The sequence below is a fragment of the Spermophilus citellus genome, assembly GCF_964194105.1.
Source record: "Spermophilus citellus genome assembly, chromosome: 1".
Classification (NCBI taxonomy): Eukaryota; Metazoa; Chordata; class Mammalia; order Rodentia; family Sciuridae; genus Spermophilus; species Spermophilus citellus.
In genome coordinates, this window is record NC_138182.1 from 266,248,952 (window position 1) to 266,276,682 (window position 27,731).

The following is a 27,731-nucleotide window of genomic DNA, read 5'->3' on the forward strand; positions in this document are numbered from 1 at the left end:
AGGGACCATCAGAAGTGACTGGGGTTTTCCCAATAATGGAACTTCTTTTTAGTCTTCCTGAATTCTCTGCCCAAAACTCATCAGGGAAATTGCAAATCAAAACAACATTGAGATTTCATCTCACTCTAGTCAGAATGGCAATTATCAAGAATACAAATAATAAATAACAAATGCTGGTGAGGATGTGGGGAAAAAGGTAGACTCACACATTGTTGGTGGGACTGCAAATTAGTATAACCACTTTGGAAAGCAGTTATGGAAAGTCCTCAAAGACTAAGAATGAAACCACCACTAACCCAGCTATGTGACTCCTTAATATTTATCCAAAAGAACTAAAATCAGCATACTCTAGGGTCACAGCCACATCAATGTCACAATAGCCAAGCAGCAAACACAATCATGGCATCTCTCAGTCTAAGAACAGAACTGGAGGACATCGTGCTATGTGAAATAAGCCAGACTCAGAAAGTTAAGGGTTGAATATTCTCTCATATGCAGAAGCTAGAGCAAAATAAGGGGAAAATGGGGAGACCTTGTGAAATTAGAGGGCAGATCAATGGAGTAGAGGAAGGGGATTAAGGGGGAATGAGGAGAGACAGGAAAAGAAAGGAACTGAAATGAAATTGACCAGATTATGTTACTTCCATTTATAAATCTGCCACAGTGAACTCCACCTTTGTGTACACCTCTGAAGCATCAACTTAGAGAAACAGTGGAGTGGATGAATGAAGGCAGGATGGTGAAGTAGAGTGCAGGGAGAGGGAGGGAGTGCTGGGGACTGAGGTGGACCGAATTTCATTCCATGCATGTATGATGTGTTGGGATGGACCCCAATGGAAACAGTTTAAAAGACCTCATTGAAGAAATTCTTTTATTTATGACAAAGTTGATTGTTTCTATCATACAAAAATTAAATCAATTGTCTAGCCCCTGCACACTCTCAATACTTCGCACAAGAGGGAGTGCACACCCTCTACCCCTCACCATACACACAAACTCGAATCTTGCTGCTTCTTGTAACCAGTAATTCACTATTTACTGACCCTGGAAAAAGAGAGGAAGGTTCCTAGGACCTCATAAAAAATAGTTACAACTTTTAAATATAAAAAATGTGCTCTCATTCTATCACGGATTATTTCAATCACTGACAAGAGTTTTGGAAGAGTAATTCATTGGGCATTTGAGTTTCTTCAGTATAAGAAGAACTCTTGGCCAATACTTCTTGACTAGCATGAATCCAATGAAGTCCTGAGCTTTATATAATTAAGGTTAAGTCCTGCCCACAATGGCAGCAGCTTCTGGGTGGCTCATTGAGCTATGTCATACAACCCAATCATTTAAATATTTCTATAGGAGAAACAATTGAACATGCAACTATCTCTTCTGCAGGATGCACTTGTTACTATTTCATTCAAAAAGTGCAGGTCTTAAGGGAGTTTCTAGGGAAGATGCATGGCACTCAGTTCTAATCCACTGACCTTCTCAGGTTGATATGGCAAGAGGTCGTGTCCACTAGGTAATTGTTTATGGAGAGCCTACTAGGTGTTTAGCTTTAAAGGGTGGGGAGAGAAGGTAATAAAAGATTGTAGGAATATGGTTCTTTCAGGTAAGGGGCTTCAGCCTCCACGAGGAGATTAGTTAACCTCCACTATGCACCAGGGACAGTATATAAGAGAAAATATGCCTTGGAATGCCACCACTAGCTGCCAGTGCAAACACATGGACTATGTTCCTAGCCAAATCCACCTTCTCTTGAATACAGCTCTTTAGAGAACTCTGTTAATGTGGATCTCAGACTAGTCTGTACTGGCAAAACTCAGTCTCATATCTCCTTTTCTCCCTGATCCCACTAATTTTTTCAGGCCAACGGTTTTCAAAATGGTTTGGGTGGGGCAGGGAGGTGATTTTGCTTTTCATACCTTCCAAAAGGATGTTTGTCAACATCTGGAGACAGTTTGGGTTGTCACAACTTGTATGAGGATGCTATAGGCATCTCATGAGCAGAGGTCAGAGATGCTGCTAAATATACCACAACATAGAAGATAACAACCCACAAAACAGAATTATCCAGCCCCAAATGCCAATATTACTGAGTTTTATTTTAGAACTTGAAAGTTTTTCCACTTCTAAGAAGGCCCTGGGAATGGGTTGTCCCGTGAAGGTCAGGCTTCCTTCGAATACCTTGGCTCTGTCATCATGCAGTGCAAAGAATGTCTACGGGAGATGAAAATCAGTCCCCCTACTCTCCAAACACCTGCCTTACTCTGATCAGAAACTCCAACCATCAGAATCACTTTTTCAAGTGAAATTATGAAAACCTGGTTAAATGCAAATATGTTCCCAGGGAAATCTTTAGCATAAACCTATAATAGTAGGTTCATTGGGTTCTATGACACCTTGGGTTGATCAGTAGTTCTCCCAGAAAATAGGTTGGTGTGGATGTGGAATGTAGCACAGGGGCTCTGGTTCTCTGTGGCTGAAGGGCAGGGCCCAGAGGCTTTTTCTACTGTATATTTTTGATTTATGAATGCCTCTGAATCTGCATAGGGTGCCCAGAAAACTAATTTATCCCTTTTAGAATGTAAACTCTTCTATAGTGCCTGGCACACAGTACTGCTAATCCACTGACCTTCTCAGGTTGATATGGCAAGAGGTCGTGTCCACTAAGTAATTGTTTATGGAGAGCCTACTAAGTGTCTAGCTTTAAAGTGGGGGGCAGATGAGGTTAGAAAGTAATAAAAAATTGTAGGAATATGGTTCTTCCAGAGTAGGGGTGGGTCAGTTCAATACATTTATTAGCTCATTTATTAGCTCAATAAATGGTTTAGGCATAAATAAGAAAACAGACTTCAAAGGACCTGGGCTGACCAGGAAAATTCTCTGGCTTTTCACAGTTATGAGTTCTGGAAGGCTTGATGGTTTTTATTAGTACCACAGGGTCTATGTGTGATCAGAACAGAACCATATTGTTATGGGGATAAAAGGGAGAAAGGTATAACCAAACCACTCTGCCTACTCAATGGAGCACCTGTTCCTTATATTCTCAACAACAGTTAGTGTGTGTTTGCTTTGTGCTTTAAAAAAGAAAATAGATTTCTGTAGAAAAAGTTGCATTTTATTAATTGGAGAATTTTTTAAACATAAAAATAAAGAATTGGAAATCCCACTGATTTAAAGTTGCAGAAGTCTTTAAAACTTCTTATTGATGCATTGCAATTATATGTAATAGTGACATATTTATATAGGCACATAATGTAATTTGATCATTTTCTTCCCCAGTACCTCCCCTTTCCCCTTCACCTTCCCTCCCCTGAAACTCTTCTTCTTTAATTCTACTGGTCTCCCTTCTATTTCCAGGAGGTCCCTTTTCCCTCTTTTTTCTTTCTACTTTCCACACATAATAGAAAACATACAACCCTTGACTTTCTGAGTTTGGTTTATTTCACTTAACATGATGTTCTTTAGTTCAATCCATTTTCTTGAAATTGATATAATTTCATTCTTCTTTGTAGCTGAATAAAACTCCACTGAATATTTATACCACATTCTATTTATCCATTTGTTTGTTGATGGACACCTAGGCTGGTTCCGAAGCTTGGCTATTGTGAATTGTACTGCTATAAACCTGGGTAGGCATTGTATTCCTACCATGTGCTGATTTTAATATTTTGGATAAATACTGAGCAGTGGTGTAGCTGGGTTATATGAATGGGAGTTACAGGAGTCTTTTATGAGGCTCTGGAAACAAGCTTCTTTATTGTTTTTAGAGCTGGATGAAGCAGCCAGTTTTAAAGAGGAAATCTTCATTGTGCTGCAGTTTATCATCAAGGAGGGCTCTGTCATATTAGCCAAGTGTGATGGGGTCAGGAGCTGCCTAGGCCACTGATGAACAAAAGTAGCAAAGAACAGTGAGAATCTCATCAACAGAGTAATTGGCAAGCCTTTCTGCTACCAGCTCCATGCAACTTGCTGCCCCCACATTCCTCATAGTCTCTGGCATACCTGGTAATAAGGACAGCCACATCATGATGGACAGGATTGAGGTCACTCTTGGGATTGATGCTCTTCTGCCACTTGCAGAAGCTAGACAGTGTTTTCTCGGCATGGTGGATTATTTTCAGTCCTTGCTGGAAAAAAGAAGAGGAAGAGATCAATATGGGTGAGCTCACTATGGTCAGGGCTCAGTGCATTAGGCTCCAGAAGATGAGATGAGCTCAGGCTGGGTACATCAGACATTTGGCAGGAATCTGGCAGAGGCCAGCTTACTCTTGTGGGCTAACTGTGCTCTAAACACTATTGTGCTCATGACTTCTACTAAAACTGCCTGAAAGGGGGAACTCCAGGAGAGAAATTATCACCAGGTCAAGCAGCCCTTGAAGAGAAATTAAAAATATATATTATCAAAGACCAACAATCATTTAAAGTTCTATTTTGAGTGGCTCTCTGAATCCTAAACCAATACAATGAAAAAGAAGCACTTAAATTTCTAATGGAAAATGAATAGATTTTTTTAAAAAAAGCTTCCTTATCTCATAAGTTATCCTTCAAAGCTGGGGCTGTACTGGGTTTTCTTGTCTACGGTTTCCATCTTGGTTTGACACTTGTGAGTAGAGGACAGGTGAAATATAATTTTTCTAGGCTCTGACCCATTAGAATAATTGGTCATCTGACAGCAATTAGGATGCTGTAGTTGATGCCCTCAGTCTGCACTTACAAGGGCACAATCCCTGAGTCATATATTTGGCCCTCAGCTTCTATTGGGGATGGGAAGAGGATTGTCACAAATTAACTGGATAAGAATGTGTCAAAGCAGGGACAAGAAAAAAAACAGCATAATCAGCTGTAGAAAGACTCCAGTTAAATTTGAGTGTTGTCTAAAGGAAGAATTACTTTCCCTTCCTGCACTTCTTCAAGGCTTCTACATTAATTTATTGAAGGGCATGACTCTATGTACAACCAGAGAAATGAAAAACTGTGCTCCATTTGTGTACTATGAATTGAAATGCATGCTGCTGTCATGTATAACAAATTAGAACAAATTAATTAATTTGTAAAAAAAAAAAAAAAAAGGCTTCTACATAAACTGTTCCTGTTTCAGGGCGGATTCTCCTGGGAGGCTGACCATCTTCATTGGCCCACTCTCAGCTGGGACTATTACTATGTGCTCAGGCCAAGAGCTTCAGGAGAGTCTCTGCATCTGCTTGCTTTTCTACTATTCTATATTTTGCTGAGGTCTGCACCCAAATGAAATAAAACCTGAGGGGCTTCAGTTGCCTGTTAGAGCCTCTCCCATGTTCACCTACTCATGCTACTTAATGACCACAGACCACCTTCCTTTTATGAAAACATAGGCAGTGGCTCATTGTGCATGAAAACTCACCATACAGCTTAGCATAAAGAATTTTAAATGAAAAAACAAACTGTCACTTAATTATCCTCATCACCAGCCACATGATCCAGCAGAATGAGGCATGGAGGAGGAGGGGGAGGAGTTCCAGGGGAGCAGCCGAACAAGGGGGAGCCAGCATCCAAAGCAACCAGCCAGGCTGTGGGAGACCTGTGACCTTACCTAGATGGGAACAGATAGATTGTCCCCATCTACCATAAAGGACTGACAAGATGTCATAAATCTGAATGGCAAGAAAGAGGAAGGAAGTGAAAGGAGAGAGAGAGAGAGAGAGAGAGAGAGAGAGAGAGAGAGAGAGAGAGAGAGAGAGAGAGAAGGGGAAAGGAAGGAAACATTTCTTGATTATTTACTATATGCTAGATGCTTTCATATGTTATTTCATTAAATTTAATCACATCTACCCTGGATTGTTTAGCATTATTATGTAATTTCATAAAAAGAGAACATTAAACTTCAGGGGTATGAGGAACTACCTCAAGGTCATTCAGCTCAGATTTTCAATTAAAAATATGAGAACAAAAGTTCCTAGATGAAGCCTGTGGTTGTAGTTGGTCACTGGTTTCACTGGGATGGTAAACCCCCTCAGACAGGAAGGCAGGGCATCATATAAAACATCAGCGATGATCAGACATCTTTAAGGTCTGTTTTTAACCCTACATTTCTTTCTTTGGTGGAGGGAGGGATCTCTGAGAGAACACTCATTAATTTGAAAAATATTATTACCATTTACAATTGTTCCATAGCAATGAAATACTTTTATAAAACTAACAAAACAGGTACAGAATCTGTATTCTGAAAATTACAAAATGCCATTAAAAGAAAAAAAAGACCTAAATAAATAGATTAAAGATTCAACTCAGTAAAGATGTCCATTCTCTCAAAATTAATCTATAGCTTTATTGCAATTCATATCAGAAACTTGACAAAGTCTTTTGTAGACATACATAAGGTCATTCTAAAGTTTACATGCAAAAGCACAAGCCTCAGATTAGCTACAACAATTCTGAACAAATAAAAATAAAGTGGGATGAATCACTCATCCTGAAATGAAGATATACTTAATAGTTATAATAATTAAGATGGTGTGATATAGGTGCAGCAATAGACACACAAGTGAAAGGAACAGACAGAGAACCCCCAAACTGACCCACATTAGCTTGCATAACAGATTTTTGACACAGGTGAAAAAGCAATGCATTGAAGGGAAGATGGCCTTTTCCATAGTGGTGCTGGATGGCAAGAAATAAATAACCCAGTTAATAATGAGGGAAACCATAAATACACACTTCTCAAAAGAAAAACATACAAATGGCCAATAGGTATCTCAAAAAGTGCTCAAAATCACTATTAGAAAAATTCAAATTAAAAATCACAAAGAGATATCACCTCAGCTGTTAGAAGGACTATTATCAAAATGATGACAGATGGGAGTAGAAAAGATAGTAGAGTGAATTGGACATAACTTTCCTGTGTTCATATATGAATAACCAGTGTAACTCCATATCATGTACAACCACAAGAATGGGAAGTTATATTCCATGTATGTGCAATATGTCAAAATACATTCGACTGTCATGTATAACTAAAAATAAAAAATTTAAAAATGATGAAAATAAAAAGCATCAGCAAATGTGGAAAAGAAATTGCAAGCTACGTGTGGGAGTGTAATTTGGTTCTAACATTATTAAGAACAGCATGGTAGTTTCTCAAGAAATTAAAAATAGAATTAACTTATGATACAGCCATCCTGCTACTGAGTAGGTATCCATGGGAAATGAAATTGGTATGATAAAAAGACATCTGCATCCCTAGGTTCACTGAAGCATTATTCATAATAGCCAGACACGGAATCAGCCTAATCATCTACTAACAGAGGAAAGGAGAAGGAAATGTGGGATATATGCATAATGAAATACTAGTCAGTCTCGTGAAAGAAGGAAGTTCTGTTACTTGCAACAAAATGGATGAACCTGGATGACTTCACATGAGATAAAATGATCCTTGCACAGAAGGACAAATAACATGGGATCTCATGTATGTAGAACTCAGAAGCAGAGAGCACAGGTTGGGGGTAAGAGTGTTGGAAGATGTTGATCAAAGGATTCAAAATTTCAGTTTAGACAAGAGGAGAAAATTCAAGAGATCTACTGTATGATATGGTGACTAGTTGACAGCAATGTTCTGTAGACTTCAGAGTCATCAAGAGCACAAATTTTAAGTGTTCTCACCACACAAACACACAAATTGTATGTAAGGTAATGCACTAGCCTGACTTTGCCATTTCACAGTGTAGACTTATTTCAAAACATCATGCTGTACACAATAAATATAAACAATGTTTATCAACTTAAAAAATATATATAGAGAGAAAGGGGATAAAACAGAAGCAAAAGTCATGGATATCACTTAAGATGAGCCATACAAAATATGAGAGACTCTAGTGGTAACTGCATATTACTTAGTTTTCTATATATTTGAGTCTCAGTGAGGTTGTACACAATAATAAATCCACATGGCATGTGCTTATCACATTCATCTTTTAAATAAATTCTGCGTACTTCATCTCACTTGATATTGTAAACACTCATGAAGTAGTTCAGAGAGCAATGATTAACTCCCATCTACAGATGAGAAGAATGTTTCCTGTGGCGACTGAAATTGGTATGTTTTGCAAATGGTAAAGCCACAAACAGCACCTAGATCTTAATATTTCTCTTACCAAGACTCACATTTGAAGAATGTATTCACATGTCATTATTATTTTATTTATTTATTCATGTATCAGAATATTTCTGCATGGATGCAACTATTTATATAAATGGTTAGATCTGTAATGTCATTTTGCATTTTTAAGTCTTTTATGGGTCCTCCATTATTTTATTAATGCTCCAAAGACTCTATATCCTGTACAACTCCTGACTTTGCTGTGGTGGATGGGTATTCAAGACCTGATAATTAAATAATCTGAAAATTTACCAAACTTTCTTTAGATCCTCAAGAATGCCTAGCATGGCTCTAAACACATGTATCTGATTATGAACTACAACACTCATCAAACCCAAGACATTATATTCTAAAGGTAGTTAGACAGCTAAAGATCTCATCAGCTCTCAAACATATCCTCCTGACAGTTGTCATCTGAACTGGAGTGGCACTTCGCAACAGCTAAAGTCTCACTTAACAGATTAGGCTACCAGAATCAAGGAAGGGAAGCTCAAAGGAAACGCTGGAGAAATCACTGAGATTCTAGTAATCCTTTGAAGGATTTCTTAATTTAATGTCGACATGCTACTGCACCTGTCTGCCATGGCTTTCCATCCCAGTGTCTAGATTTTTGTTCACAGGACGCTAAGAAGCAAGGGCATCATAACAAACTCTCACTCCAGGAACTAATTAAATGGTACTTGTGTTCTGAGATTCTTGGGCTCTCTGTCATGGTTTTGAAATGAGGCCTAGGGCTTTTTCCCTTGGTGATACTGATTTACATCACAGTTATGTCTTCCCTGAAGGATTCTAATAAGGTGGTCTAGTAATGCAGCTATCGAATTTGTTCCTCTCCCTTGCTCTGGAAGTCAGTTCCCATTTTTCAGACTTGTAAATTTCCCTTTGATTACACAATGAAGTTCAAGAATAAACATCTTGGTTCAATAGCAATCCAAGTTCTCTTTCTTTGTTCGAAAGGAGGAACTGCAGACAGAATGGGAACAGCTCAAAATAAAAGGTGTTCTGACTAAAAACAGAAACAAAACATACATTTTAGTAAAGAGACACAAAGTAAAAGAAGGAACAGGGGTTTTTGTTCATTTAAAATAAAAGAAATACAGGTAATAGAAAATTTAAATTGTCTGAATCTACTCGTCCCAATTGGTGGTAGACATAAGCTTTTCAATAAACAAAATTGAGCATGCTTATGTTCAGGGAATCACAATACTTTACAGTCTTTCCTGAATTATTATGGCTCTATCTAAAGCTATTTTTCATAAAAAGAATAATCTTTCTTCCAATTTTCCTCCTGTTTTCTACCAAAATGTTTTATTTTATTTGTGGCAATGACCATGTTGAGCATATAATTACAAAACCACACTCTCATATTGGTGTATTCACATACACCCACACACATATCCCCATACCTACTTTAAAGTTTATAAACTTCCCTACTTAAGTAACCATGAATATAAAAGCTTATTAGAGGGCTCGAATTGTAGCTCAGTGGTAGAATACTTGGCTAGCATCTGTGAGGCACTGGATTTGATTCTCAGTACCTCATGTAATTAAATAATTGACACCTAAAAAATTGACACCTAAAAAAAATTAAAAAGTGAGAAACAGCCCTGACTTGAGCTGAAGATTCAATATTTTAAAAATAAATAAATAAATAAAAAGCTTGTTAATAATCCTAATGGCTATAGAGGTGGTGGAAGTAGATGGGGCTTAGTTTTACCTTGGCTCACATAATCCCTGGAGGGGGAAACACAGATCTGAGAAGCTCAATTTTCTAATATTGTCCTTTTACATATTAGCTTGAATCAGCATTCTGAAAGAACTTCCATATCATTCATGAGTGTCTGCTTAAGTCAAGTGAATATTTACAAATACCCAGTTTCCCTCATCCAGAGCCAAGTTCAGTGTCAGCAACATGTGTTCCTAATGGAGACACAGAGTCATTTTCCAGATGTTGCAGCATAAACTCAGCATCCAGTTTTCCCATGATGATGAAAAGTCCATCTCCCTGAAGCACCTTAGGAATCACATATCCCATCATGTATTTAAACAGTGAGGAAATCCAGGCCATTTTGGATGGCACCTGAACCAAGTCACAAAGCAGGTATCGGCAGAGCAGGGTTTAGAATCAATCCATTTGCAGTCACGAGTCCAGGGCTAGTGGTTTCCAAACCACCAAAGACTTCTTTAAACTCGTCACTTTGCATAACTTGAAAGACTTGGCAATTGGTAGTGGATGATTATGCCCATCTCCTCCCCATTTCCCCCCAGTGAGAAGGCAGGGACAGACACCTCTATCTCAGGATTCCAAACTGTCATCCTCTTCCTCTTTGGCCACTTCTCAGGCCTCCCAAGGGCCCTTCTTCTGCCCTTCCATTGGTTCATGGCTTAGTTCACTCTCAATCACAGTTGTGTTTTTGGAAATCATTTTTTTTTAAACTTCCAAATTTATAAATCATTCCAAATCTCTCCTGAAGTTCAGATGTACCTAAATCTTTTGATGAATATCTCCGTAGATACCTTCAATTCAGCATCCTGAAAAATGATGATCTTCCTGTAAATCCTGTCTCAGTTGAAAGAACCACGATGTACTCGATTGGCCAACTGAGAAGTGCCAGTGTCTTGCTGTTGGACTACTCTCTTGCAGATTCTGCCTCCCAGTCTCTCATGATGCACTGCTAATTTAGAGGATGGTCTCTCCTCTCCACCTTTGCTGCCTACTGCCCTTAGCTCAAACTTTCATTCTAGACATGTTAAACGCAGCATCTCCTATTGCTTTCCTACTTTGTTCCTTGACCTCTTCAAATCTATCACTATTGTCAGATTGAGGTTCATTTTTGTCAAAACAGAAGTCTACCCTTACCAGGACCCATGGCTCAAGAGCCTCTGAAGCCCAACTTCCTTGCAACCTTACAGCTTACATGCCAGCAACATTAGATTGCTTATATCAGCACTCCTCCACCACACACACTGTGATATTTTTCCTTTCCTTTCTTTAAACTATCCTCTCTTCCTAACATGCTATTTTTCTCCTTTCATCCCTCCATTCATCCTTTTAACACACAAATAGGTCATTTCTAGGAAGTCTTTCACTCCCCCCACCCAATTTGGATGAGGTTTCTGCCAATATATCTTGTGCATACTTGGTTCATAGTACTTGCTGCATTTTATTTTATTTTTTGCTAATTATTTATGCTTTAATAAAATGTCTTTATCCTCCTGTTATTTTTATTTTTTTTATTAGTTGCTCAAGACAATACAATGATCTTGACATATCATACATTTGATTCAAATGGAGTGTGAATTCTTATTTTTCCACGTGTACAGATTGCAGGATTACATTGGTTATACAGCCACATTTATACATACAGCAATACTAGTGTCTGTTGTATTCTGCTGCCTTCCCTATCCCCTTCCTATCCCCCCTCCCCTCCCTTCCCCTCCCCCAATCTCTCTACCCCATCTACTGTGACACATTTCTCTCTCTTTTTTTTCTCTTCACCCTCATACCATCATATATGTAATTTTGTATAACAGTGAGGGTCTCCTTCCATTTATAAAATGGTGTACTATTTCCTTTAAATGCCTCCAGGAGAAGGAGTGGAATTTAGTCCTCTCCTATCTCAGGCACTGCACATACCTGTATACACAGCAATTTTGACAAAAGTAAGAGTGCACATCCCTCATCAAAAGTGAAGAAAAGATGGAAAAAATGTGGGTTTAGCCAGGAAAAAAGTGAAGATCAGGTTGGTGAGAGGTTTCTGTGTTAGGTCGGTAAAACAGGCAAGATCTCCTACTGACTACAGGAATGAAAGGGGAAAGGATCAGAAGTTTGACAACAAAGCAGAAAATCTATAATAATAATAATTCTAGTGCCTGTAAAAACACATTTTTCCACAGGTCTCTCATATATTTGCACATCATCACTGATAGCTTTTGTTCTTTTCAAGGATGCTGTACAACAAACAGCCTTGGAAGACAGTCTCTCTGCAGAGAAAAGAGCAGATTTTCTTTTCAGTTCATAATAATGAGGTAATGGCTCCCTCTGGGGCAAAAGTCGGACAAGTTTATTTATGATCACTTTTACCAAATTGGGGTTTCCTTGTCTTAGGGTTCCTTAGCTATAGTAAAACTTACAGTGTGCAGAGTATCCAGCTGTGCTGCTTATATCACCCCTCTGGGGACAAGAGACAGTTGGAAACATGAAGCTCATGTTGTATGTTGAGCCATGAGTAAAAATGTCTTTTGCTTCTAATTCAAGAGTCTCATGTCTTCTCCCAACATCACATTCATTAAATTTGTGGCAAACTAGCATGTTAGCCTGCAAAAAGGGTAGCATCTCACATCCTTCCAAGTTCTTTGCAGGGATGAAGAGGAGAATGGAGGGCAGGCAATCAAGCATTAATGAGAACAAGGCTAGACCATCTAATTATATGGACTAGGTCTGCATCATTGTTGAGGTTTTCTAGCAGTGGGGCTGTTGGGGAAGGATACAGCTACATCAATGTTCGTAGTAGCACAATTCACAATAGCTAGACTGTGGAACCAACCTAGATGCCCTTCAATAGATGAATGGATAAAAAATGTGATGTGGCATTTATACACAATGGAATATTACTCAGCACTAAAAAATAATAAAATCATGGCATTTGCAGGCAAATGGATGGCATTAGAGCAGATTATGCTAAATGAAGCTAGCCAATCCCTAAAAAGCAAATGCTGAATGTCTTCTTTGATATAAGGAGGGCAACTCAAAACAGAGCAGGGAGGAAGAGCATGAGAAGAAGATTACCATTAAAGAGGGACAAGAGGTGGGAGGGAATGGGAGAGAGAAGGGGAATTGCATGGAAATGGAAGGAGACCTTCACTGTTATACAAAATTACATATAGGAGGATGTGAGGGGAAAGGGGAAAAAAACCAAGAGAGAGAAGTGAATTACAGTAGAGGGGGTAGAGAGAGAAGATGGGAGGGGAGGGGAGGGGAGGGGGGATAGGAAGGGAATAGGAAAGGCAGCAGAATACAACAGACACTAGTATGGCAGTATGTATAAACGTGGATGTGTAACTGATGTGATCCTGCAACCTGTACACGTGGTAAAAATGGGAGTTCATAACCCACTTGAATCAAATGTATGAAATATTATATGTCAAGAGCTTTATAATGTTTTGAGCAACCAATAAGAAAAAGAAAAGGGAAAGGTGCTGAAAAGTAAAGAGCGGGCCACAGAAGAATTTTTCATTCATCTCAACCCTCCTTCAAGAGCAATTCTGGAAAAACCTGGCAGATAGTCACTAAAGAGAAAAATATATGTATTAGAGTCTGGTATCTACCTCCAAAATCTTGAGTACTTTCTCTTCCTTGCTTTTGTATGTTCCTGTTATAGACAAAACAAGTGCGTAACTGACCACATTGCTGGTAATTTTCAGCTGAGTAGTTTGCCCGGCATAAAACTCTCATCTGCACTGTGTGGCATTTCACACAAGCTCGGTGACAAGGTCTTCAGGATACTTTCTTCATTTTCAATTAAATATCACAGCTCTTCCAGGAGGCTTTCTCTGAGCACATCTTCCCCTCCCACCCAGTCCCTTCAGCTTCTTATCTGCAAGTCTTACAAATGGTTAAGTCCAAGCAGTACTTGCTTATTTTGTTTCTTGAGTGCACTTGGTCACAGGACCCTTGGGAAGGATAATTAATGATGCATTTAGACCAAGTAGCCCTAAGCGCACCCAAGATGGAAAAAGGATTTCAAAGAGATTATGCTGGCTCACAATAAAGATGAGAGACTTGTGCTAAACGTTTTCACAAAGCAACCTGGTCATTATTGGAGCTTGTTAAAATAAACCCCCGTCTACATGAAATTATTTCCTCTGCAAACAAAAATAGATTTAGCTTTTAGTTCATCTTTTTTCACCCCTCACCTCATTTCCTCCAGCTAGTCCAATTTGCTTCCACGTCCCCTTTCCTATGCATATGAGACTGTGACCTTATAGGATAGGGAGCTGACATGGAGGAAATCAGCCTCTATTCACAGAAACAGCCCTAACTGGGAGATAGGAAAGATTTCACAAGAACATGGCTTGTGTTACAAATTGCTCTCTTTTTGTAAGCTTTCTCTATAATGAAAAAAAAAATCTTGTATCGATCCTCTGTAATTCCTAGTATCAATTTTTGATTTGGTACACAATCTGACCGCGCTCTGCTAGCCAGGTATAAGCTACTGAAAGAGATGATGGACAAGGAAGAGACAAGCAGTAAAACATAAAATCTGGAAACTTCCCCTGTGCCTAAGGAATAACTCATCTACTATCAATCAGAAAAAAAAAATCTTTGATTAAAGAAAAACAAAGGTGAGTCTAAAAACTCTTTGCCAATATTTTTGACGTTTAACCTGAAAAAACAACAATTATATGGACTATTAAAGACCCATGCATCAGGTGGAGGATGAGAGTGGACACAGAAACCATCATCTGAGTTTCTAAGATCAATAGGCTTTTAACTTCAGAGTGAACCTAACACTAAATCTCTCAGAAGAAGAAGAAATTCTCCATGAAGGCAGGCAGATCCTTCCAGCCATCAGGTCTGTGCCTCTCCTTCAGTCCAGCCTGACACCCTCAGGCCCACTCCTGATGGCAGAGCCACCTGGGATCCACTAGGCTTCATCTAACTCTCATAATCCTTGTTTTCATGTTCTTAAAAGAAATCTCCAGCTTTTTCTGATCCTCATCTTGTCCTTAAGGCTTGTTATTTTCCTAGGACTTGCAAACTGAGTATGAATGCAATAGATACATAGGGTTATTGTTGGAACTAAAAGAGGATGACAATAATGATGACAAAAATAATAAGATTGACACTAATAAGGGACATTTATTCACTGGCTTCTATAAGCCATGCATAATACTAAGTATTATATGAACAAATACATTTTTTTCTCACAGCAACCCTGTATGGAGTAGATATTATTATTGCCACTTTATCCAGTCAGGAAATGGAGGCACAAACAAACTAAGTGACCTAACATAGGTTAGACAGCTAGAAAGTAGTGGGACCAACTATCATCTTGTTTTCTCCACAACGTCAGGCTGCTCACATGAGCTTGGAGGATGAGTCCAACTCCTAGCCCCTGGCAGAGAGGCCATTGAATCTGACTGAATAGGTCTAAAGTGAAAAGGGCTAGAAGCTGTTTGTTTCCAAGGCCTTGAAGCAAATTAAGTATCAAAATTATAGCACTAGTGTCACAAAATGAAAATAAGAGCTTGATTCAGGGTTGATGGAGGAGGACAGGGGTGAGCAAGTTGGCTCGTAGCTGAAGCTGGTTTGCTTTCTTGGCCTTGGTGACTTAATACTTGTCTTTCAGAGCCTGGTTTGTGTATCAGAGTTTCCACTGCTCTGAAATATGACCACCTAAGTCTTTGAGAAAGCCTCCAAAGTGAGTTGCACATCCAGTCACTCAATTTGTTCTCAAAATGTGGTGACAGTCCTCAGTGGTTTTAACAGGACAGGAAATGCTGGGCAGAAGTTGTTACTACTTAACCCTGGACTCTCTTGAACCCACCACTGAAAAATAAAGTCCAAAGCAGTGCTAGCTGTCCTATGAGATTAGAATACCAAAGACCAGAGTGGAGTGGTGGAAAGTCACTGATGAATGAGACATACCGCAGTGACCCCACCTCAGTGTCCCCCACCTCACACAACTTCCCACAGAGCCTCCAAGTGGCTCCTCTAATGCCTTTCTCTGCATTTCATTGGTCAGTATGGGAATCATCCAGAGTCTCCCACAGGATTAAATCCAAATCTCTTTATGTGGTCACAGGTTTGTCACGAGTTGGTCACTGTTGCCCCTCATGTTTTCCCAGACTGCTGGCCTCAATTCACTCATTCATTCCCTTATTTAGTCATTGAAAAATCAGGGGCCTGTTACGTATTAGTAGGGCTGATGGTGAACAGTACCAGACCTAACCTCTTCCCTTAGGTTGTATATACTATTGAAGGGAATTCCACCAATCAAATAGACGTAAAATTAGGACAGTGATATATGATGAGGGAGAAATGCAGTGTTATGAGAGTGAAAAACCGAGATCTACTGGGCATGGAGGTCAGGGAGGACTGCCGTGGTGAAGTAACACTTGAGCTGAAATAATTATGGCGTTAACCGAGTGAGAACAAGAAGGAAAACAGTCCAGACAACAAGATCAATGGCAAGAGAAAGCATGATGAGTAGCAGACAGTCACCGTATCCCAAGAGCAAAGCGGGCATAATGGAATGGGGAGGGAGCCAGAAAACCACCAAACTGCTTTAAACCAGGGGTGGAGGTTGGAAAGGTGATGGCAGGAGGGTAGTTACGGTCACATTACTGTATTGAGTTCATCTGAGCTACAGAGAGAAAACCGAATTGAAAAGAATATTACTGGACTTGACTAGCCCAGACATTATATTCCTCCAACCATAGTCCATGAACGGACTAAGTAGCTTGTATTGAAGAGATGGAGATGGTCGGATAGAGTTAGCAGTACCTGATGGTGGACTGGGTGTCGGAGGGAGAGAAGGAGGTGTCATGGATGCCTTCCAGATCTCTGGCTTATCCGATGTCATATACAGAGACAGGCAACAGAGGAGCAGGACTGGCTGTGAGTGGAAATGGGAAGGTCTTGATCGACCACGATCTCTCCTCCCTCCAGCACAATCTCATTGTTTCCTTTCTACCTGAGTTCTCATTCTCCTGTCCTGTTGTCTAATATCAGGGATGTCTTCACTGGCCTCGTTCATTTGCCGAGTGCTAAGCTAAACATCTAAGCCAGTGCTCATGTAGGTCCCTCAACTCGGCATGTCCTTCCTCACTGGCTAATTTCTTCTTATTCTCTAAAACACAGCTTAGACATTCAAGCATCTTTCCCTATCCCAGGTACATCTTTTTTACACTCCTGACCGTCTCAATTTAAAATTTTCTATTTTGTGCTTTTGGCAGCAGACTTAGGTTCCTCAGAGTCAGGAAATGGAACTTATATCCATATTCATTTCCTCAGTGGGCTAGCAGAGCCTCAGTGACTGATGGAATATGGAGCAATGATGTGACCTTCACAGGGCTACATGCTGAAGGATGGCAAAGTCAGAGTGAGCATGCAGGTCTCTGCTCAAAGTGGTGACAGTCTGTGCCTCCCTCTGTACTTCCTGTCTGTGTCTGTCTGTCATCCTGAGGTTAGTTAGGAGCGGAATCATTGCATTTTGCTGTTGTTTGGACTGCTCACTAGTCAACAATGTGAAGAATAGCCTGAATCATATCTGGGAATCAGGAAAACAAGAATTATAAATGTCTATTCTGCTGTCACCCTGTGGACCTTGTACCACTTTATAGATTCTATTTAATAAAAAGCTTGAATGAAGATAATGTTTGCAAGGTGGAGGTAGAAAGCCATGCTGTCTACAGCAAATCATTTGTGTCTCTTTGCACTTGCAAAATCGGGCCAGGAAGAAGAAAAACAATGTAATTGTGATTGATTGGAGGATGTAGTGATCAATCAAATTCTCCTGAACAACTTCATCAGCAGCAAGAAGCCCGCATTAAGAGGGCATACCTTGGGGCTGGGGTTGTGGCTCAGTGGTAGAGTGCTAGTCTAGCATGTGTGAGGCACCGGGTGTGATCCTCAGCACCACATAAAAATAAATGAATAAAATAAAGATATTGTGTCCATCTACAACTAAAAAAAATATTTTTAAAAAATATAAAGAGGGCATACTTTGTTTCCTGAGAATGAAGAGATGTAGAATCCTAAGGGTCTGGAGGAAGCCACACAGGGAAGTCATGCAAGTGGTATTGTGAAGATTTTTCCATTTCATACCCAGAACTTTCCTTTGTTGAGTTTGAAAACCCTAATGCTGGAATGAGATTGCTGAATTAGATGCAATGTTCCACAGGCCACAGGCTTGGGGCTGTTTTCTTTGTCAGACACAAATCATTTTTATCTCTACTAGACAAGCACCAGTTGTGTAGCCTTATCAGTTTTCTATAAGTCAGTACCTAACTTTACTATATCTAGGACCTACCATTGACGAGTAATAACCAGTTCCATTCTCAGAAGTTCAGATAGGTAAGTTAGACATTTAAAAGATACCTAGTTTTTATTTTGCCTGATTTCCAAGTTTTAGATTTTATTTATTTATTTTGGTACTGCAGATTGAACCTAGGGGTGCTTAACCACTTAGCCACATCCCCAGATGCTTCAGTCAGCTTTTTTACTGCTGTGACCAAAAGACTGATAAGATCAATTTTTAAATTTATTTATTTATTTATTAAAAATATCAAAACATTTGATTAATTTGGGTGCTAAGGATTGAATCCAGGACCTTCCATATGCTAAACCTGTACTCAACCAGTGAGCTACACCCCAGCTCCAGCAAGACATTTTAAACTAAGTTTATCAGTTAATAACAAATTTAGAGAATTGATATATATGCTAGATTTAAGAAATCCACCCCCCTGCAAAGGTTAGGGTAGTATCCTCTTTATTTTTATTATTATTATTTTTTGCCTATAGTGCTTGGTATACTCTTAGGCAAAGAGAAGACACAAAATATTTAGTGAATAAAACACAACAAAGGCTAAAGATTTGGTAATTTGGGCTGCCCTGTCAATCTATTTATAAACAGACCATTTCTATGTAAGTGTGTTTCACAACTAGTTGCACAAAAATATGATTTGATTCTCTCATCCTTAGCCACATTGTGGGTTTAGAGACCTCATTTAACAAGGAATAATTTAGCATGATTTTCTAGAGTGAAGAATTTCTGGAAATGAGTGATAACCTGAGCCATGTTCCAAAAATGGTATAGTATAAGTCTAAATTCTGAAAAAAAAGGTTCTGTGGTTTCAAGTTTTATGAAAATGACCCATCATTAGTTATCTTTCTTTATTCAATCATCTGGTGAAAAAAATCAGATGAATGTTAGGTACTTATAATCACCATTTACAAAGCAGAGACAACAATTTTTTGCCCTCATAGCATTTACATTAGTATTAATAATATAGTTTAAGGGCTGAAAATGAAAATCATTAAACTGTACTAAAAATCAGTACCAAAAATTAAAAATATCATGTTAGAATACAAGGATTCTACTATCAGCAGAAGTTAGAGGCAGATTTTCATAATTTAAATAATCTACTTACATAAAGAATTTATTCTTATGAACACTACTATCCATTATAAAATTGAATTTTTATAAAAGAATTCCATGCTGTTTGCCACAAAACAAAATAAAAAAAAAAGAAAATAGAAGATCTGATGTTAACATCTTTGTGGAAAGAAAGAGAGAGAGAGAGAGAGAGAGAGAGAGAGAGAGAGAGAGAGAGAGAGAGAAAGAAAGAAAGAAAGAAAATGTGGCAGATGTGGTGGTGTACATCTGTAATTGCAGTTACTTGGGAGGTTGAGGCAGGAGGATTCCAAGTTTGAGGTCAGCCTGAGCAACTGAGCAAGACTTTATCTCAAAATAAAACTTAAAAGGCTGCGGGGAGAGCTCAGTGCTAGAGTATTGCCTAGCATGTGTCAGGTCCTGGGTTCCATCTGGGTCTGATTCTGTAGTTCTGCTTCCTGCCTCGCTGTTCCAGTTCACTCATCCCTTGAGTCTGTTTTCCTCAGGAATTACCAGGTAAAAGCAACTGTAATCCCAGGGACTCAGGAGGCTGAGGATCACAAATTTGAGGTCAGCCTGGGCAACATAAGGAGACTGTGGAGGGAGCTGTGGCCCGCACTGGGTCTGCTGTGCACTCTGCTGGCCCTTGAGTGCCGAGTGAACGCCAGTCCCCCACAAGAACAATTTTAGGGGAGGAAAAGTTTATTTGGGGGCTCACAGTCTCAGAGGTCTTAGTCCATAAAAGCTGGCTCTACTCCTTGGGGCTTGAGGTGAAGCAGAACCTCATATTAGAAGAGCATGGTGGAGGAGAGTGGCTCAGGACATGATCAGGAAGCAGAGAGCTTTGCTTAACAAAGACAATCAATATCCCAAAGGCTGCCCCCAGTGACCAACCTCCTCCAACCCACACCCTACCTGCCTATAGTCACTTTCCAGTTAATCCTTTCAGGGAATAAACCCTCTGATTGGGTTAAGGTTCTGATAACCCAATCATTTTACCTCTAAGCTTTCTTGCATTGTCTCATATATTAGGGGACACCTTATATCTAAATCATAGCACCAGCCCTTTTTGTTTTTATTTTGAGACAGGGTCTCGATAAATTGCTTAGAGCATCACTAAATTGCTGGGGCTGGTTTTGAATTTACAATACTCCTGCCTCAGCATCCAGAGCTGCTGGGATTATAGGTATTGTGCTATGACTCCTGGCTTAGGTAGATCTTCTTAATGAGAGGATCACAGGAAGAGAAATACTATACCTGTAGTTATTCCAAGAAACCCCAAATATGTCTTGAGTGAAGAAAAGATATAGGGTTGGTGGGGCAGAAAAGGAAAATAGATCCAGGTTCCAGAGATCATATTTAAACTAGCTTCTAACTGATTGTGGAGACCCTCTTGTTTAAAAAGCCATACGCCCTGCCTTGATATTCTGACCACATCTTTCTTGCTGAAACAGATCTGAATGGGTGTCCCATTTCACATATGCCAGCGATGAATTAAGCTCTATAGATTTCAAAGACATTTTTTTTTCAGGCTGACTGTTCATTAAATTTCACTTCATTCATTATTCATGCCCCAGACATGGTATTAGGTGCTGGGGATGTAACAAAATAAACATTTTTTTTTGCACTGTGTAATTCATATTCTGATGGTGGCTGAGATAATTAAGGTAAGAGTCAAAAGGTACACAGAATAATAATGTGTTGGGAGAGTGCTATCATTCTGTGATGGAGAACGGTAAGAGGGGCCAACTTTGAGAGAGGTGACTGAGACCTCTCTGAAGAGGCGAGACGGCATTTTAACTGAGGCCTGAGGGATGAGCAGAACCTGGATGGGATATTTCAGACACTGGGAACTACTAGTGCACAGGCCATGAGGCTACAAAGCACCTAGTGTGTTTAGAACCTAGTCCAGAGAGCAGGAGGGCAGGAAGCAAGGAAGGAAGTAACACAAGGAAGTCTAGAGAGGTAGATGGAGGCAAAATCACTAAAGCCTCTGCAGTAAGATAACTTGAATTTGTGCTAAAAAAAAAATAGAGCGTCATTAAAGGGATTTTGGCAGTCGTATCTAAAATGATCAACTGTAGCTGTAGTTAAAATGATGATCTATGCAGAATGGATTATGGAGGCAAGGCTGGAAATGGGAAAACCATTTTGAAGTTCACTCCAGTAACCCATATCTTGATATGATAAGGCCTAAACCAAAGTGATGACTGGAGAGAAGATGAGCATGGGTGGCTAGATGTACTTCAGAGGTAGAACCACTAAGGGCCTTGCTGTTGGATTTGGAAGATATGAAAAAGAGAAATCAAGAATGATTCCTAGGCTTAGCAATTTGGTACATATACAAAGATGGATAGGCTCCACAGAGATGGATAAGATGGTGGTTTAGGAAATGGAGGGAAGAAAAATTGAGGTATTGGGGGCAAGAAATAATCAAAATTTCCATTGTTGACTTATTAAGTTTCCATGATTAAATGGACTAAGGCACATGCAGGTTGAGATGTCAAGTAAGCAATTAGATATGAGTAAGGACCTCAAGGAAGAGCTCTGGACTTCTGGTATCCATTAGGAGTCTCAGAATGTGGATAAGTAAGTTTCTGAGAATAGATGAAAGGTAGAAGTTCAGAAGAGTCCAAATCTGAGAGAATTGTGTTAGTTAAAGAGCCACAGTTCATTAATTAGTGGTATAAAAGGCTCAACATTTTCATGTCTCCCCTTTTATTGAAACCAATCACCTATATAGTTTGTCCCCCCCAGATACATTTTTCCCCTCTGTTCACTGTTTCTTTTTTTATTATTTATTTATTCTAATTTGTTATATATTATGGCAGAATACTATTCATTTCATATTACATATATAGAACACAATTTTTCATATCTCTGGCTGTACATAGAGTCATATCCTTGTGTCTTTATACATGTATTTAGGGTAATGATGTCTAACTCATTCCACCAACACTCCTACCCCTTTACCTCTTCCCTTCCCCTCCCTCCCCTTTGCCCTATCTAAAATTTCTCCATTCCTCCCATGCTTCCCCCCATCATTGCCATTATGAGTTAGCATCCTTATATCAAAGAAAATATTTAGCCTTTGGTTTTTTTGGGATGTGCTTACTTCACTTTAGCATTATATTCTTCAAATCCATCCATTTACCTGCAAATGCCATGATTTTATTCTCTTTTAATGCTGAGTAATGTTCCATTGTGTATATATACCAAAGTTTTCCTATCCATTCATCTACTGAAGGACATCTAGATTGGTTCCACAATTTAACTATTGTGAACTGTGCTGCTATAAACATTGATGTGGCTATATTCCTGTAGTATGCTGCTTTTAAGTCCTTTGGGTATAAACCAAGGAGTGGGATAGCTGGATCAAATGGTGGTTCCATTCCAAGTTTTTCAAGGAATCTCTATACTGCTTTCCAGATTGGTTGCATCAATTTTCAGACCCATCAGCAATGTATGAGTGTGCATCTTTCCCCACATCCTCACCAACACTTATTGTTGTTTGTATTCCTAATAGCTGCCATTCTGACTGGAGTGAGATGAAATCTTAGAGTAGTTTTGATTTGCATTTCTCTAATTGCTAGAGATGTTGCACATTTTCTTTCATATATTTGTTGATTGATTGTATATCCTCTTCTGAGGAGTATATTCAGTTCCTTGGCTACGTAAGTGCTGTAGGCCTGGTTTGTGTATAACTAAATGTAGTGGCAGTCAGGTGATTCCAACTATGTACATTTTGGAAATGATATCCATCTCGCCTTCAATATCACTGTACTCAAGCAAATAACACAAAACTACTGTCCTTCTTCTATGAGCTTCCAAACACCTATCTGCAAACCTCTTATTTATCAAGAACCCTTTTGAAAAAGGAGTTAGAAAGTGTACAGTTACAGAGAGGAGTAAAGCGGAAACTGTTCCTTACCTCTTCTTCTTCAAGGAGAATGAGCCGAACCACAACAATGTGAACTGCATTACCAATACTTGGATTATGGAACAACCCAGTGACCTGGAGTCAGAAATGGAAAACTGTTAGCTCCACATGGATAGGTAATATGTATCTATGCTGCAAGGGAAAGACAACACTGTAATGCTGTTGAATTCACATCATATTATAGGTCACACATTCTTGACACAGAACAAAGAAAAGTAAGATATGCCAACAGTTCCACCCACATTGAGATAGTTAAAGATAATCTTTCTGGATGATTGACTGACTAGGTGCTTGAGACATCAATTCCTTTCTTTTCTTTGACCATTCCCTTGCCGAGGGTCTTCCCCACTTTCATTATTAGTTACTCAAGCAAATACCTTTCCCCTTATTAACAGAAAGGCAGAACACACCCATAAGGCAAAGGGAAGCTTAAAATTAGGAATTGCAGTATAACTTTATTCCAATTCTAGCTATAACTACTTTGAGAAAATCATACTCTAATTCTTTGTTCAATTTACTAATTTATATAACTACATAAATGATGGATAAGACAAAGTCATACCAAAAGGATTGAAATGCTTGCTATGTATCTAATAAAAATATACAATGATAAATTACATTTTCCCCAGCATATATGCTTTTAAGGGAAACACTAATTTGTCCTAAATCTCCATCTGTATTCACTTAGATGGGGGGAAACACACACACACACACTACACACACACACACACACACACACACACACACACACACACATATCTCCATCTATCTATGCAGGTTAAAAGGACCTCTTTCTTTGATGGGCAAGAAGGCACTTCTAATGACATCTCTTCACCGACTGCCCCCCCACCTCATACAGTCAGGTGTACCATGTTCATGATGGTGAGGATGTAGGACTCCACATTTTCACTCCCATGGTATTCGATCATCTTTGTGTCAGCCACCACCAGTGTCTCCACCCATCTCTCTTTGCTGATGGAGCGTCGAGAGAGGCTTCTGCTTGGCATGTTGTTCCTTTCCCACTTTTCTCGCTGTAGCTCTTGCTTCTCGAAGGTGCCAAGACTGTCTGAACATTAAAAAGAAGATAGTGGGCTAATTCTATGTACATCTCACACATATCCACTTACGTTTGTAAAGACATGAGGCTTTGAGTTTATGTTTAGGATGTGTGAGTACAATGTTCTTAAAGCTACTCAATAAGAGTTGTGGTTTAAAAAAGATTGATTTAAATGAATAGGAACCAAATAACTCAAACTTGAGTCTTAGAGGGAGGTTTAAAAAGTATTCCTTTGAAAGAATTGACATATTTCATTAAATATGTCTTATAAAATTAAGAAGATATTATAATTAAGATGGGAGCTTTCAGTTTATCTTCCATCTCTTATTCAGCCCCTACTGTATGCAAAGCAGTACGTCAGGCTATTAAATACTAAACTGTTTGTCTTCATAAATGTTTGGAGGACATGCTTCTCTCTCCATTTTGCAAACATGAAAATTAATGCACAAATGAGCTGGTAAATAACTTCCCCAAAGTCACACAGTCCATCTAGTTGTAGAAAATCCTGGATTTTCTCTGTCCTACATTGATGCAATTTTTAATATTTATTTTTTAGTTGTAGTTGGTTACTACTTTATTTTGTTTACTTATTTTTTATGTGGTGCTAAGAATTGAAAAAGGGCCTTGCACATGCTAGGCTAGCAAGCTACCACTGAGCCACAACCCCCACCCCATTAATGCATTTTAAAAATATATATTTTACTGTTTCCCATAGAGTAAATATGCACACAATTGGGGAATGTGTGAGGTACTAAGCCTCGGGGGTCCACAGCATTCTGCTTCAAGAAGATAAAAAAGAGTTCTAAGAAAGAGACCCAAGAAAGGACAGTAAAATTTATCAAGATGACAAATTAGTTTCAGTATGAAAAAAATGTGGTATGGAAGGATCATAATTGGGAAAGCTAAATCTAGGAGCTACAGAATCATGAATTAACTTGAAAAGAAGCTGCACAGAATCATTCTCAAAATCTCAGACTACCATGACTAGGTAGTGAAAAAGGGCAATTGAAAATCAAGATCCAAGTGTGGTCAGATCTAAGAACTAAGTTTCTGTGGGCTCAGAATGGCTCAGGGAGCTGGGGAAAATGAATGACCAGGGGAGTGAGACACCTGGGCTGATGGAGGGCAGCAACTTGAAGATCCTCTTAGAAAGACAGCCACACATACATCCCACCTCCCCCTAATCTTCATCCTGCATCCCTGGCAAGGGTAGAACATGGGAGCTGATTGAAAAACCTCACTTTACCTTCCTAATTTTTGCTGATGGCCATCTGGCCTTGATCCGAACACTTCCAATGGGAATGGAGTGCTTGCCAACCCACAGGGCATCCTGTTCAGCAGAAAGTCCTCTCCTGTCCTGAGCTGAAACTTGCCGGTGTGTGACTCACACTCACTCGTTCTGGTCCTCCTCTCTGAAGCATCTGGAATGAAGCTCCCCCCTGAGGCTCTGCCTGAGACACTCCATTGGCACAGCTAAAACCATATCCTTCCCCTTCCCCCCAGTGCTCTTCAAGTTGTGGAACTGGTTTACGCTATTTGCTATGTGACCCTTCTGAGTTCCTCAGTGATGCTGTATGTGAAGTTGGAACACGTGAAGTTATATTGACCGGAGAAAAGAAATATCATCACAGGTCTCAATTCATCCAAACTGTATTACTATGAGCTTTGCATAAAAATAAGGAAGTTGTGCTTTGATATAAAACTTTTGGAAAATGATCCATGATTGTGTAAACATTGTAGGGAATTTCTGTGGAGGTTCAGAGGAGATGGTCAGCACCTTGGCTGTGGTGGGACAGTTTTCTCTTTTCCTTCTCTACTTACTTTACATGAAGAGGCATGAATTCCCTAAAAAATCTCGAGATATTTAACCCTTGCTTTCTAACTTTCTGCACCCTTACTTATTCACTATCAGCATCTCATCCCTTCTTTGAAGCTCATGGGTCTGTTTCCAAATCTCTGTGTAAGCCAGGCATCCAGCCTCTAACTTTCTGCACCCTTACTTATTCACTATCAGCATCTCATCCCTTCTTTGAAGCTCATGGGTCTGTTTCCAAATCTCTGTGTAAGCCAGGCATCCAGCCACATGAGCTCCTGCTTTCTAAAAGGGGCTTTGGCAGATGGTGCTGAGGCAGAGTTTGGGACTACCATCAACATGGGTTGGGTGATCTCCTTCTGTCAGTCTCTTCTGTCCCTGCCAAGTGAAGGCAGGTCTCCAAAATGCAGGATGATCAGTGCTTTCCACTGAGCTCAGGTCCTGGGGCCACCTGTAGTCATGCTTCTCCCCAAAGCTGGTACCTTGGCCCCCTCTTCTCTGTAGGTCATCACCAGAGGATGTCCCTCTCCTGGGTGCTGGTCCCCTCACAAAGGCTATGCTCACTTCAGGGACAGAGACCATGCAGTGTGCAGCCCTTTCCTTAAAGCAGGCCCCTGTGCGCCAGGCCGCAGCTTCTGGTCTCCACCCAAGGTCGCTCTCCATTCTGAAGCCCTCGATAGGTGAGGTTAGGAGCTGGAAGGAGCTGGTATGGATGAGAAAGTGGTAGAAAAAAAGGTTCTTGCGTGGTTCCCCTTAGTCCTTTCTTTCCTTTTCTCTCTTCTTCTTCCTTCCTTCCTCTTCAAACACTTATTTCTCAATGCTGAGACAGTGTGCTCTGGACTGAATGTTTGTGTCTCAACAAAATCCACCAGGTTGAAACCCTAATTCCCAACATGATATTTGGCAAGGGAGGGGGCTGAATGGTAATTAGGTTTAAATGATGCCATGAGGGTAGGGACTATATCCTGTTTTTTTTTTTTTTTTTGGTGGCTTTATAAGAAGAACAGACCCCAGAACTAACTTTCTTCCCCCCACCCCCCACCACATGAGGAGAGAGAGAAGCAAGAAGGTAGCAGAAGAAGGCCCTTACCAGACACCAAATCTGCTCACACTCTGATCTTGAACTTCCAGTCTTTAGAATTGTGAAATAAATTTCTGCTGTTTAAGTGTCTATGACACTTTGCTATACTAGACAAAACTCACTAAGACAAGAATTTTTAAAGGACATATTTGAAGTCCATCAAGTTATTTTAATTTTCCAGCAAGGAGTCAAGTCAGTTGCTTAGTCTAATAGGAAGAAGTGTGGAAATGGGAAATAAGGTCTCATAAAGGCATAATTTTTAAAAATTTCTAACAAAACCTACATTAAGCACTTGTTGAATTCAAGCCTTTCGCTAAGCATATAGCACAATGCCTCATTTAATTATGCCCATAATTCCATAGGATGAGCCCTAATATGATCACCATTATTTAGATGAAAAAAATTGAGACTCAAAGAAATTAGATAATTTTCTCAAAGCCACATGGTAAACAAAAAAAAAAAAAATAGATCCAGGCCAAGCCTTTCTGGTTCCACTACAGCCGTCCAAAACATCTATGCAAGAGGCTCTATACAAGCCCCACTCTACCCTCCTGTAAAGAGAGGAAAACATCCTTACCCTTATGCAACA

The 27,731-nt window shown here is 39.6% G+C and overlaps 1 protein-coding gene across 2 annotated transcripts in view; it reads right to left on the bottom strand.

Annotated features, from left to right (window-relative positions):
- ADAMTS12 (ADAM metallopeptidase with thrombospondin type 1 motif 12) overlaps nucleotides 1-27,731 on the bottom strand; it is a 328,239-nt gene that overhangs the window by 128,825 nt on the left and 171,683 nt on the right. The window contains exons 1-4 of one of the 2 annotated variants that reach the window (XM_081287376.1): nucleotides 25,495-25,513; nucleotides 24,061-24,257; nucleotides 23,183-23,266; nucleotides 4,003-4,127 (exon numbers count right to left, since the gene is read on the bottom strand). In XM_081287376.1, the coding sequence (XP_081143502.1) occupies nucleotides 4,003-4,127; nucleotides 23,183-23,266; nucleotides 24,061-24,198 (347 nt within the window). In that variant the 5' untranslated portion in view covers nucleotides 24,199-24,257; nucleotides 25,495-25,513. Of the gene's footprint in view, nucleotides 1-4,002; nucleotides 4,128-23,182; nucleotides 23,267-24,060; nucleotides 24,258-25,494; nucleotides 25,514-27,731 lie in introns of those variants that run through there. The other variant, XM_081287375.1, reaches the window with a different exon arrangement.